Source organism: Rosa chinensis, chromosome 5, assembly GCF_002994745.2.
Source record: "Rosa chinensis cultivar Old Blush chromosome 5, RchiOBHm-V2, whole genome shotgun sequence".
NCBI classification, from domain to species: domain Eukaryota; kingdom Viridiplantae; phylum Streptophyta; class Magnoliopsida; order Rosales; family Rosaceae; genus Rosa; species Rosa chinensis.
Window position 1 is genome coordinate 70803301 of NC_037092.1, and position 13560 is coordinate 70816860.

The 13560-nt window shown below is 37.9% G+C and overlaps 1 protein-coding gene and 1 long non-coding RNA gene across 4 annotated transcripts; one reads left to right on the forward strand and one right to left on the reverse strand.

Moving 5' to 3' along the window:
* Nucleotides 1-195: 195 nt before the first annotated feature.
* LOC112166190 (TMV resistance protein N) lies at nt 196-5614 on the forward strand. Of its 2 annotated transcripts, XM_040506098.1 has the most exons (7): nt 196-885; nt 1002-2082; nt 2200-2481; nt 2565-2634; nt 2707-3584; nt 3677-4328; nt 5160-5614. In XM_040506098.1, the coding sequence occupies exons 1-6, from the start codon at nt 371-373 to the stop codon at nt 4202-4204; spliced, it is 3354 nt and encodes a 1117-aa protein (XP_040362032.1). In that variant the 5' UTR covers nt 196-370; the 3' UTR covers nt 4205-4328; nt 5160-5614. The 2 variants fall into 2 exon arrangements, with proteins under 2 accessions (XP_040362032.1, XP_024158730.1); XM_024302962.2 differs by having other exon boundaries at nt 2565-3584.
* On the reverse strand, nt 4921-9237 carry LOC112166191. 2 transcript variants are annotated; one of them, XR_002923152.2, is made up of 7 exons: nt 9186-9237; nt 8886-8980; nt 7965-8127; nt 7274-7316; nt 6546-6818; nt 6317-6392; nt 4921-5439 (listed from the first exon to the last, which is right to left on the reverse strand). It is a non-coding gene; the product is annotated as an uncharacterized LOC112166191 (long non-coding RNA). The 2 variants fall into 2 exon arrangements; XR_002923151.2 differs by lacking the exon at nt 4921-5439 and having other exon boundaries at nt 6156-6392.
* Between the last annotated feature and the right edge of the window lie 4323 nt (nt 9238-13560).

The window sequence follows — 13560 nt, forward strand, 5'->3', positions numbered from 1 at the left end:
ACTACGATCAATTTGACAGACAAATTTATTAGTTACAAACTTACAATTTACAAATCCACAAGTTCACAGATAAATGAACTATGATCAAATGAGAGTCAAGAGGAAGTATACGCCAAGGTCCACATCACCTTCCTAGAAAAAAGAAGGAGAAGTAAAGAAAACGCGTCTAATTATATCACTACGCGGCGCGGTTTTGGTCCGAGTTCTCTCTCCCTTCCATGATTAACTTTTCTACACTTTGTGCCCCTTTCATTTCACTCTTCATTTTTCAGAGTGGTCTCCTCTGCAACTAGCTTTCATTTCCTCTTCCAGTTTTCACAGTTCACAGTGGTTTTCCCTAGACCTTTCTTTTCGATCTTGGTGGTTTCCAATGGCTTTGAGCACCCACAGGGCCTCCTCATCTCGTGCTTGGGCTGAACCACCTCCCCAGTGGAATTTCGATGTTTTCTTGAGTTTCAGGGGTGAAGACACCCGCACGGGTTTCGTCTCCCATTTATACCGCGAACTGCAGTACCGGCAAGTATTCAAGACTTTCAAGGACGACCGAGAGCTTGAAATCGGAGCTAGTATATCTCCAGAGCTCTTGAGGGCAATCGAACAATCACATCTCGCCATCGTTGTTCTCTCACCCAACTATGCTTCTTCCACTTGGTGCCTGGATGAACTTTCCAAAATTATCGAGTCCATGGAAACCGGAGATAAGAGAATTCTGCCGGTTTTCTTTAATGTGGATCCATCCGACGTTCGACATCAAAGGAGCAGCTTTGCTGAAGCCTTTGCTAAGCATGAAGTAAAGTTCAGTAACGACCCAGAGAAGGTGGAGAAGTGGAGAGAGGCTTTAAGAAAAGTGGCCAATCTCTCTGGATGGGATGCAAAGAATTATAAGTAAGCACTACAACTTCACCCCTTGTTTGTTGTCTTTTAAATTTTGACCTGTCATAGCAATGTTCTACTATATACATATATATTATTAGCTTGATGATTGTCTATTTTTCTGTTAGATGTGAAAGTGAGCTTATAGAAGTCATTGTGAAACGTGTGTGGGAGAAAGTGCTTCCTACGATCACATTGTCAGATTCCAAAGAAAAGTTTGTCGGAATTGAATTTATACTCAGGCAAATGGGTTTGCTTTTAGCTCCTGAGGAGAAGGATGTTCGATTTATAGGAATATGGGGTATGGGTGGAGTGGGTAAGACTACCCTTGCTAGGCTAGTGTTCGAGAGAATTTCCCATCATTTTGAAGTGGCTGAGTTTCTTGTTGATGTCAGGAAGCGTCCACTAATCGATCTTCGAAAACAGGTTCTTTCCCCACATGTTTCACTAGTTTGGAATGAGAACGAAGTAACCAAATTTATTGGAAAATTCCTGTCTAATAAAAAGGTTCTTGTTGTTGTTGATGATGTTGATAGCTGTGACCTCCTAGAAAAAGTTGCTCTAGATAAATCTTGGTTTGGTGATGGAAGCAGAATCATTGTTACAACTAGAGATAAACGTGTGCTCGTCGAGAATGATATAAAACTATCAGTTGAGCTAGTGGGGCTAAATGTCAGTGATGCTCTTGAGCTCTTTAGTCACAAAGCCTTCAAAAAAGATCAGCCAGAGGAAGGGTTTTTAGAGCTTTCCAAGAGTTTTGTATATTATTCCAAAGGGCTTCCATTAGCTCTTAAAACTCTGGGAAGTTCTTTGTATCAGAGAAAGCTAGAGGAGTGGAATAGTACATCGGAGTCACTAAGGAGAATTCCTAATCCGACAATTTTCGATTCGCTCAAATTAAGTTATGATGCCCTGAATGATCTGCAACGGAAGATGTTCTTGGACATTGCATTCTTCTACAAGGGGGTGAAGAAGGGGCGAGTTAATCAACTGCTAGAATATTGTTATGGCTATAATTGTCTTATTGAGATAAATGTTCTTATCGAGAAATCTCTCTTAACTATTGATCAGAACGACAATGTTGGGATGCATGGTTTGATAGAAGAAATGGCATGGGAAATTGTTCGTCAAGACTCTCGCGAGGAGCCTGGTCTTCGCAGCCGTTTGTGTCATCGTAAGGACATCTTTCTTGTATTCACGGAAAATACGGTAAGTATATAACTTATCCAAGTTTAAATTTAAAAATAAAAAATACATTTTGTTTTAGCATGATATATATTAGACCTGTGTGGAATTAACTTTTCCTTTGTTCTGAATTAATATCAGGGAACAGATGCAATCAAAGGCATACGGTTATGTTTACCTTGTTTAGAAGAGGCAGATTCAAGCTGGAATTTTGAATGTTTCTCTAGGATGACCAAACTAGAGTTTCTTGAATTTGATAATTTAATAATTAGTTCAGTCCCCAAATTCCTCCCAGATTACTTGAGAATTCTCATATGGAATTGGTATCCTTCCAAATCTCTTCCAGCTAGTTTCCAGCCAAGTATGCTTGCTGTACTGGAGATGCAAAGAAGCAATCTTGTCCGGCTTTGGGATGGAAGACAGGTAACAATGTTGATAATGTTTTCTTCTTCAAAATATAATTTTAGGTTTTCCAAAGGTAATTATTTGTTCTATGCATTGCACAGGACTTGCCTAACTTGAAACGTATGGATCTTGGGGAGTCCAAAAACTTGAAGGAGACCCCAGATTTCACAGGTATTCCAAATCTTGAGGAGTTGTATCTTTTAAATTGTGACGGTTTAGTTAAGGTCCATCAATCCATTGCAGTCCACAAGAAGCTTAAACGGTTGAGACTTGATCGATGTAAAAATGTTAAGAGTTTCCCACGTAAGATTGAAATGGATTCTCTCGAGCATCTCAACCTTTGGGAATGCTCAAAAGTAAAGATTCCAGAATTTGGAGAAGGGATGAAAAATTTGTCATTCATTCTCGCACGTGGGACCGCTACTGAGGAACTACCTTCATCAATTGAACATCTGGTTGGCCTAACTGGTCTGTGCATACGTGATAGCAAAAGTCTCCAGAGTCTCCCGGGTACGGCAATTTTAAAACTGAAGTCTCTTGAAATACTCAATATGCGTGGATGCCCAAAGCTTAAGAAATCTGTAGAAAATATGTGGGAGACAGTGTCTGAAAAACCGCCAGCCTTGCGACGTTTATCATCTATGAAAAGGAAGCGTATGGGCCCTACGGGCTTATGTAAAAGAAAGAGTCCAGAGCATTTGTGCTTGTCGCCAACTCCAAGGGCTTTTCCGTCTTTGTCCGCGTTATGTCTAAATGATTGTAATCTGTGTGTTATCCCCGACGATATTGGCTACTGCTTTCCATCTCTATCTTACTTGACACTCGCTGGAAATAATTTTGATAGTCTTCCTGCAAGCATTAAATGCCTTTCGAAGCTTTGGCACATTGATTTGGGGAGGTGCAAAAGGCTTGAACAATTACCGGATCTCCCATTGAATGATTACTTAGACGTATATGCAGACGATTGTGATTCCTTAAAAATGTTGTCAGAACCATCACAGCAGGGCAGATTCCCCAAATTGATGCACTTTAATTTACGTGCTGCCAATTGCTTTAGATTGATTGACAATGAAGGCTTGAATAATGGAATATTTTCAATGCTAAGGAGATTGGCCGCTCAGGTATTCTCTCTCTCTCTCTCTCTCTCTCTCTCTCTCTCTCTCTCTCTCTCTCTCTCTCATATTGAACATGGATAATTATTTCTTTGGTATAGGGGATCTCTCCCGATTTTCTTCACTCATTCGAATACCACTACCGTAAGTCATTCGATATTGTAAGTCCTGGAAGTAAAATTTCAGACTGGTTCGATACTCAAAGCGAAGGAGATTCATTGACTGTGGAACTGCCTCCGGATCGGGAATCATGTACATCAGAGTTGATGGGCATTGTGTTTTGTGTTGCTTTTTCCGGTAAGAAAGATCCTATCGCTCTCGAGGCTCCTAGATTGGCAATTCGATGTTTTTCGACTCGGATTGTTACCGATCACGCTTTACCAAACCATCAGATTGTTATCGATCAGCATTTATCAAAACATACGATGGGAGATCATCTTTGGGTGTTTTTTATCGGTCGTTGTCAAATCCAGGATACCACAAGCTGCTCTATTAGGTTCTCATTCAGGCTTTATCACGGGATTAATAATCCTATTCCATGCTCGTATTGTGTGAAGAGCTGTGGGGCTCGATTGTTGTACGAGCAAGATTTGAAAAACCTCCTCAATGGAACAACCAACATCTTGTGAATATTGTGACAAGGACGAAGCAGAGGAAGGGGAAGGTCCAAGATGTGCAATTGCAAGTGGTAGCCCTAACAAAGAATCATTTTTCAAAAGACTCAAGGCATGAATACTAATCGATCTATGGGAGGTATGTTTTTGTGATTTGTATAAATGGTTTATGTCTGATGTAGGTTCCATTAACTGATCAACCCAGTCCCCCTAATTTATATTTGTGTATCCGTATATAAAAGGTTCATCAACCAGTAAAGCCCTAAGTTTGAGATTGCCTTTATATGTGGCTCAAATATCCAAATAATTGAACTTATGCATTTCTCAAAAAAAAAAAAAAATCGTAGTTGTGTAAATTGTGCTAACAATACCATGTTGAGTAATTGTTGTAGTCATAATTTGTAGCCTCAATAAATTGTTTATGTTAAACATGTTTTTCCTCATTGACAGACTTATTCTCATGTAGACTCTTGTAACTTTTGTTTTGTTTCAGAAAGTATATCTTTGATTGGTATGCATGTAAGCCCTTTTCTTTCTAAGGAAAAATTTTAAACCACAAGCATTGCTGTTACTGCATTGCTGGATTACTACTTTGCTAGGTATATCAATGTCGCATGGGTTCCTACATTGGTTTAAGTATCCTTAATTTATGGACAATCTACCCAAAACATCGTTGTCCTGTAAGAGAAAAGTTATATACAAAATTGCATACACGAATAAACTTCTTGGAATCTTATAATCCAATAGTTTAGATTCATCACTCCCATATTCAAGGTTGATCATGCTACAACCAACATAGTAACAATAACAATGTGATGACATTAATTCAAGTTGTGATTAGTTTTTACTTTATTTTTTATCTTTTGTCAAGGATTATTAGTTTATACTCTATAGCAGAGAGTATTTATAAGTTATGAGATATGTGGAAAATACATATACCGTAACGAGTTGTATTCATCTTATGCTACAGGAACTACCTCTTTCTGGTTCTGATTCTTGTACAGCTAGGCTGCTAGTGGTCTCTTTGGCGACAATGGTCTTCCTCTATTTTTCCTTTCAGTACTTGAGGAGCCCATCCACCACAAGATTTGTGGCGCATTGGCCAGGGCTATCTCTGTCTCCGTTAGGATGCCTTGTTGATGTTGTGAAGACAAGGCTGATCAAGATGTTGCTTTGGTTGGTTTGAAATTTCTCTTCCATATTCCATTTCATTTGTTGTCCTCATTCCTTCTAACTGCTCACATTCATTCCTACAAATAGTAAATATTGTTGCAATTTTTAGTGTCCTGTAAATTAATTTTCCAAGAGTAATGAGTAGAAGACTAGAAGTAGAAGTCTAAGACCATGATCCAATTCAATACTTTCTATGTTCTCTTTCACGAAATGTTAATGCATAATGCCCGTGAGATATCATTACATTCTTTACTAACGTTCTATATATATCTATCCTCTTTTATTACTGCAATATGTAAATCATTCCATTTTGTCTCTGTATTTCTAGAATTCCGTGTTCAGTTAGCAACACTACAACAAATCTGGGTATTAATGACCACCACATTGGTCACTGAAACTAACAAATCTGGTCACTAAATATGGTTAGTGACCAAATTTAGGTGGTCACTAGGTGGTCACTATAGGTCCCTCACTGATTCTATTTAGTGACCAACAAATGTAAGTTGGTCACTAATTCAAAATGTCTTTAGTGACCATGGTCTTATGGTCACAAATAATAATGGCATTAGTGACCTACAAATTCATCACTAAAGGTGTTACCAATGGTCACTGAATTGCAAAATTTGGTCATTAAAAACCATTGACTGACATGCTTTTAGTGACCATATTGCTAGATCATTGGTACTTTGGTAACTAAATTTTGGCAATTTTTCCTGGTTGTTAAAACAAACCTAATCATTTACTGCATCAATACAAATCAAAGTAGCCTTCAATACTCCAACACCACAAAATGAAATGTACTCAAATACCAGTTATCAATATTAAACTACTCAATTCCAATACAATATAAGACATGTATCTCTATCCTGAAATACTAATTAAATTTGCAAATCCAAAATATACAAATGTCAATCCATCCTTAACAGCAATTTCAAAATAAATGGAAATACATACAAGTCTTTCTAGAAGTTCAATAAGGCGGCCTTCAATGATAGTTTGCAAGATGTACTTTTTTTAAGCTTAGACCAATCTGCAATATAACAAAACATATACAAGTTATAATCTTCATCCTAATGTAGGTAAGAGCTGCACCTAAGAAAGGCCTAGTATTCACTATATACACTAATTATATTTCCTTGATATAATATAATTGCAACAGCACAAATGAATCATGTATGCATACCATTAGTTTTGGGAGGATAACGGCACCATCAATTTAAGTAAAAGTATGTCGGTATGATTTTGTCTTGCCTTTAGTGCCTCCAACTCTTCATTTTGTGCAGCGGCTTTAGCCTTCACTGCCTCTAATTCTTCATTTTGCTGAGCTGCACCAGCTTTGACTATCTCTAACTCCTCATTGCTGAGCTCCAGTAGACTTCGCAGCCATCAACTCACTCTGCAAGTTGCATTGCTTGTGTTTCTGCTTGATCTGCCTCCCTCACTTGAGCATGATTTGCTGTATATGTAAAATGAATCAGATAAACAGTAATCAGACATTATATGAACTCGCACACAAAAAACAGTGGGAAAAAAGGTATCATAATAACTATAGAAGACCATGGGTTAAGATCACTAATTCATAAATCTGAATAGGATAATAATTTTTTTGGTTAAGGAAATATGATACTTAAATTTAAAATCTTATATAGGGCAGGGAAATTAGTCACAGCTCTAGCAGCCTTATGTATAAGGGGGAAATACACAATGAGATCTCCAAACAATAACTCAGCTCACAAACTTGAAAGACAAAATAAAATCTTCATCTAAGCCAAGGAGGATAAGCAAATTCAGATCTGTCAAATGCTACTCCTATAAGCAAGAAGGATAAGCAAATTCAGTCAACTATTGTTTGGTTTTGACACATATAAGAAATACTGAAATTAATTAAGAAAATAGGAAGAGAACTTTTACCTGGTTAGAGGAACAAATCAACTTCATCACCTTGCCTGTAAAACTGCACAAAGAGAGATCCTTGATCAGTTTAACCCAGTCATATCTACAATTGTTATATATATTTAAATCTATGAAGCCAATCTGGCATTCTTTTTGGAAAGAGTTTATTTACACCGTAGTGCCCAATAAGAAAAAATAAGACATTAAAAACATACAAACAAGATGTTAGGACTAAGACTTTCTGGAAAAGAAATGCCAGACTAGACTACATCTGAGTGAAGAACGAAAAATATATCATGATTTTTCAAGAAAATGAAAAACTAAAGGATGTCCACATCTTCTAACTAAGAAATTACCCAGTTTGATAACACTCTGATGTCTAAACCTGGGTAAATTGATAGAGGGCCTTTTAAGAACTAGAAACACCGGTCAAATGTTCACATCCTAACATGGTTTTAAACAATCAGAGTCTTTAGATAGTCCTACACACATAAAGAGAAATAAAAGACACTAAACATGATTATAAACTTTGAGGCTTAATCAGCATTAACATAATTGATCCAATCCTAAATTTTGTAATCTTCCATTTCTAATAAATTCAAATTTTAATGTCAAATAATGAGGGCAGTAAGTCTAACTAGTGGTTGTGGTCTAAATCTGCAATGTATAAATCACTGATAAGGCTTGTAAGAAGTAAGTGAAACACTACCGTCTTCGCATTCATTTCCATTGGCATCCACCGCAGCCGCTTTTAAAATATCCATCGAATTCGCAACCAGATCATCAACACGAGATGTTGAGCATTCTCATGTGACTATTCTTGTCCTCTACTTGCGGCACATAAAGCTTCTTCCTCACCTGCACATCACCATCTTCACACAACACAAGAAACATTACCAACCCAGAACTAAACTCTCAACCCACATCAAGGCACCATATCAAGCTAAAGATAAAACCCATATTATGCTGTACAACTTCTATCACAAAGGGTCAGTTTTATAAAAAACAAATATCCAAAGGAAAGATAGTACTTGTTATATTATGTAGTATTGATCTTCATCAATATATATGGTTCACTGCACAGCAACAAAACATTCTCAAGAGTCCAACCAATGCGATGTTCAGTTCAGAAATGAATGAGCTTATATTTAACATAACAATAAACCTCAGCAGTGTTGTGCCAATGCAAAGTAATCTAACCAACAATGATAAAAGAACATTATCATACTAAACAAGTGCGCACTAACCAACTATCATAGAAGCAAGCAGGCATATATGCTTACCTTCTCACGACTCTGAAAACACAGAAATTGGGACGAAGTCCCTGGACATATCCAAAACGTAACAGAACTCAAATAAAGAAAAAGAGGCATTTGATGATAAAGACAGAAACAGAACTCAAATAGCCACAAAAAATAAAGCTCTCCATATGTTAAATTTGGTTAATGATGCATCTCATTGAAAATCTTTTAAGAGTAAAGCAAATAATTCAGAATACAAATTAATCGCAAAATCAACTTCTAAATTTCCTAAAATCCACAATATATAGAAGTGATAATACAAAAGAACACAAACATAGAAAGTCAAGTTATATGGGAAAAAAAAAATCGAACTACTGGCAACTTCTTACCAGATCCATAAATACGAAAAGCCAATCGTTTATTTGTCAATCCTTCTTCGTCTTCTCCAGCCAATCCTTGAACTAGATATATGAAAAGCAGCAACCTGATCAATAAAAATTAGAAATAAGGAAAATCAAAACCCAAACATTCATAACCCTAAAATTAACTCAAGTACCAAATTGCTTCATGAAACCCCTCAATTCAAACCCCAAAGTCAATTTGATTGCCAAAAAAACAAAACCCATTGTCAATAGCTCAACCATGGAGTGGAATCAGTTTTCGACAAGCCATGTGAAAGAAATACTTACAATAGGAGCAGTGGAGAAGGCAATGGGAGCAGAGGAGAAGATCTGAGTCGGAGTCAGAGTCGATGGGTACGAGTCGGAGAAGATTTGAGTCGGAGATCAAAAATCCTCACCGACCCGTCGGCGGAGACGGAGGCGAAAACCCTAGCTTCGCCCCACGCAATGTCGTAAACCTCCTTATCGTGAGCGATCAGCTGCGTCTCGACGACTCCCTTCTCGATGTCCCAAATCGTACAGGTGGTGTCGATGCTGGAGGTTCCGATTCGCCAAGGCTCGATCTCGTTCCAGTCAAATGACGTCAGCGGCGCACAGAACTCGCTGGTCTTGGAGTTGTTGAGGACGGAGATGGGCTCGAGGCGTTCAACGGAGGAGTCTTTGACCTCCCAGAGGCGGAGGTAGTCGCCGGAGGAGGCGAGAATGTCGTTGGACTTGTGGAGGGAGAGAAGAACAAGACCCAATCACATCTTTCATTCACAATTTGGGAATTGGAAGCGCGCCTATAACCTTTTGGAGACCGCGAAATTTTTCGACCATGAAAACTTGCCGCTTGAAAATTCACCAAGGAAAATGTAAAATAGTTGGTCACTAACTCCAAAACGACAGCGTTCTGTCATTAAATTTGTAGTGGCCAAACATTAGCTGGTCACTATTAATTATAGATTTGGTCACTGAGATAAAAAAATTAGGCGGGAGTTAATAAAAATTTAGCGCTGATATTTTAGTGACCAATGGGTGATGTTGGTCATTAATTCAATTCTATTAATGACCAATTATAGGTTGGTCACTATGATTTAGTCACTGATGTCCATATTTGTTGTAGTGCAACAAAATATGGAAAATGATAGTACTGTGGTGTAGGACTAAAGGCAGGGGTGGAGGGAGCATAGCAGCAGTGTACTCTGCTGCACCCCCTGAACCATAGGAAAGGGCACAAACATACATGTAACTACTTATCTTGAATGTATTTTGTAGTTCTACTGAGACATTCCAAGGTCTAGTCTTTGGTCAAGTGCTTCTTGTTTCTATTAATCTTGAAATGCATCTGTATGAGTTCATATTCTTGTCTTCATGCTAACTAATTTCTTAATAATGTGTTAATACAAGTCAGACTTCTTGGACCTTAGAAGTCTTGTTTTTCTAGAAAATTTTCACAAACTTCAATGAAGTGTGACAAGATAACAACAAGTCTTGCAACTTTCCAACTATGAGGTTTTGACTTTACGTGATACCAATGGAGGTGTTTTTCCTTCTTTAAGTTTAGCCAGTTTCTGTATCAATGGGGTATGGCTTAGTAGCTAGGTTTAGTTCTGGGTAGCAATTTTGGGTGTTTGAGGAATTTGGAATCTTTTTGGTCCAGAGTTTGTGCATTAAGATACAGTCGTATACTTGTAGACATAGCACTAGAGTAATCAACATTGATTAGCAGTGGAAGAGGATCCGTGCTCTGTTTAATACTTATTATTTCAATACATAAAAAGTGACAAACTTTTGAGAAAATTGACTACATTCTAATGGCATCAAACCAGCTTTCAACTACCAACAAGGGTTGGCAGGAATCTTTTTGCCAATCTTGCCTTGGTTGGCACCCCCATCCAAGGTTCGAGCCTCAGAGTTGTCAATTTATCTCTTGTTGGTAGGTTGCTGAATGTCGGGGTCTTGCGGGGGTTTATGTGAGTGCTGGTGAAACGTGCCAACTTCATGAGTGTCTAATTGCAGATGCCTGCGGGTCCTACCACCTGACCAATTCAATGGGGGTAGCGTGGGCTTTGGGACGTTGTGGGGTTTGTCTACTTGTAATTGTAAACCGGCTTGGAGACCAGATGTTTGTTGGGCTCCTACGAAGGCCTGCCTCGGGTAATCTGGGCAAACGGTCGATCATAAAGTTTCTGTACCAGGAGACTTGCCTCCCCCCTCCCAAATACTCTTTACCAAAAAAAAAAACAAAAAACTAGTTTTCAACTTTCAGACTTCTACTTTAAAATATCGAGTCCGTCTATCTGGCATTCCAAGAAATTCTTTAGTACAGGCTGACGTATAGGGAGGCTTCTCACAAAAGACCAGTCCATACCTTAAATTGCCAAATGGAGAGTAAATCCCTGCGCACTTTCTTATTACCATATACCACGTAAGTCCACACCTTGGCCAGTCAAAAACCAAAAGAAGAAAAAGGACACAAGTCCACACCAATTGCTTAACAAAAGTAAGTATAGGATCGGGTTTGGATGTTTCCAATTTTACGTCTTCATTTTGAAAAGTCACCAACAAGATATCGAGCGTTCCTCTATTTCTCGGGTATTTTGCATTTAGTCCTTTCTCAGTCTTAAGAAAGGAAGTAACCAGTGACCGAGTTCTAGAGCAAAACAAAAAAACAGTGACCAAGTTGAGAATTATCAAGCACACAAATGAGGGAAAGAAAAAAAAAAAAAGTGAATAATTCTCAGCACCTCTCACTAGTAGGGGTGGGCATGATGCACCACAAATACAGTACCGCACCATTTCGCACCGAAGCAAAGCGGTGCCGCTTCTCTCTCAAACCGCACCGCCCTGCATGAATACGGTGTGGTTGTGGTTTCGGGTCCTAACTCGCCTAGTTAAAACCAAAGTTTTAAATATCTGCGATATTTCTGATATCTCTCCCGATATCTCCTTTGTTCGACGGATCGATATATCTAGGGGGTAAATATCTTACCTTTTACCGTTTCTGCGAAATTTATCCGACATCGTCAAATATTCCCGATATATTAGATATTTGCGACATATTCCCGATAAAGTGAAGAAATATCTATAAAATTTGAGGTAAAAAAAAAAAAACTCAATAATTCTCTAAATGAAAATCTGTGTAAAGAGAGATCTCCTAAAGGCAAATCTGAGTGAGGAGAAATCCCCCCAAGGTGAATCTAGTTGAGTAGAAAATCCCTTCAAGGCGAATCTAGGTGAGGAAAAAAATTCCCTCAAGGCGAATCTAGGTCAAGAGAAATACCTTCAAGGTGATTTTGGGTGAGATAAACAGGCAAAGAATAATGTGGTCAATGAAAACAACTATATAGATCTACTTCATGTTGCAAGTGAGCCTCTTGATAATGGCATTGATCCACTTCATGATTAGATTATGCCTGCATACCTCGATGATGAAGCTGGAAGACCTCTTCCACAAGTTGTAGAAACTGCAACTAATGCTAGAATCAACGTAGACATAGTCTTATCTGAAGAAGTTGTTAAAAACCAAGAAGATAATTCAGATAGTGATGATGCGTGGGGTGGTACAGCAACTCTAGATAGTTCTGATGATGGTGGAGAGGGTGGAAGCAGAACAAGTGGTGGAGGTGAAAGATATGAATATAGACAATCTTCTGTGGATGGAGGATTCCAATTTACCTGTGAAGGTAATTTTGATCATACCACCCAAGATGAAGACCACAGAATAAGAGCAGCTGGTCATGGTGCTCAAGAGAAGACCCGATATGGGAGGAGGACTAGAAGTGCAACTGATGATCAAAGTACCTCATCTGATGTTTCTTCAATTGCCTTAAGTTTTGACTCTATCAGTTTAGGGATAGAGTGGAGTGGGATCTCAAATGAATCTCATGAAGGCAACAATTAATTTGGTTATGATGCTTACGGATATAATCAATATGGAGAAGTATATGATCAGTGATCTAGTTTGGTTCATCTTTATTATCCCCTTATAGGGGAAACAGTCGGCAGCTCTAAAGAGATATATAACTATCATGTTTATCACTACAATTCGCACTATATGGGTCATATGTCTTGATCTGATTATTGTATTTTCGTAGACCAGCGAGCAGCTTTTCAACTGCCTAGAGTCTCTTTTTGAATGTAGATGAAGTTGACATTCATATGTATTTATATGTAGTTCTAAATTTCTAATAAATTGACTTTTTTCAAAAACGACATTTTGTTACCCTGTATCCCCTATATATCCCTGATATTTTCTATATCTCCCTTTTTCAAAGTACCGATACATATGAAGATACCGATATTTAAAACCTTGGTTAAAACTACACCTCCCCACTTTTTTATTTATTTTATTTATATATTATTTTTCTGATTAGTTATAAATCCAAGTTTATGTAGGCTTGAATGCACCTGATCAACAATTAGGGTTACCTAATAGCAGGACCTTTTCTTTTCAATCACTATTCAATATATTCTCTCTCGACCTTCTAAACCCTAAATCGACCCAGCAATTAGGTTTGCTATTTTTTTATTTTTTTTCATTCTGTTTCAGTTTTAGACAATTTGGATAATTTCTATCGAACTTTGTTTTATTTTACCTTTTTCCAATTTTTTGGGAAGTTGGATACTTGCATAGAATGAAATGAGGCTTAAAATAGTAAAAATTTGGCTCTCATTTTAT

What these genes read in the sequence shown, in the direction of transcription:
- LOC112166190 (XM_024302962.2), top strand. Translation starts at nt 371, where the DNA reads ATGGCTTTGAGCACCCACAGGGCCTCCTCATCTCGTGCTTGGGCTGAA. An exon ending in TTGTATTCACGGAAAATACG is followed by an intron (nt 2,083 to 2,199) that starts GTAAGTATATAA and finishes AATTAATATCAG; the next exon opens with GGAACAGATGCAATCAAAGG. An exon ending in TAAGGAGATTGGCCGCTCAG is followed by an intron (nt 3,585 to 3,676) that starts GTATTCTCTCTC and finishes TCTTTGGTATAG; the next exon opens with GGGATCTCTCCCGATTTTCT.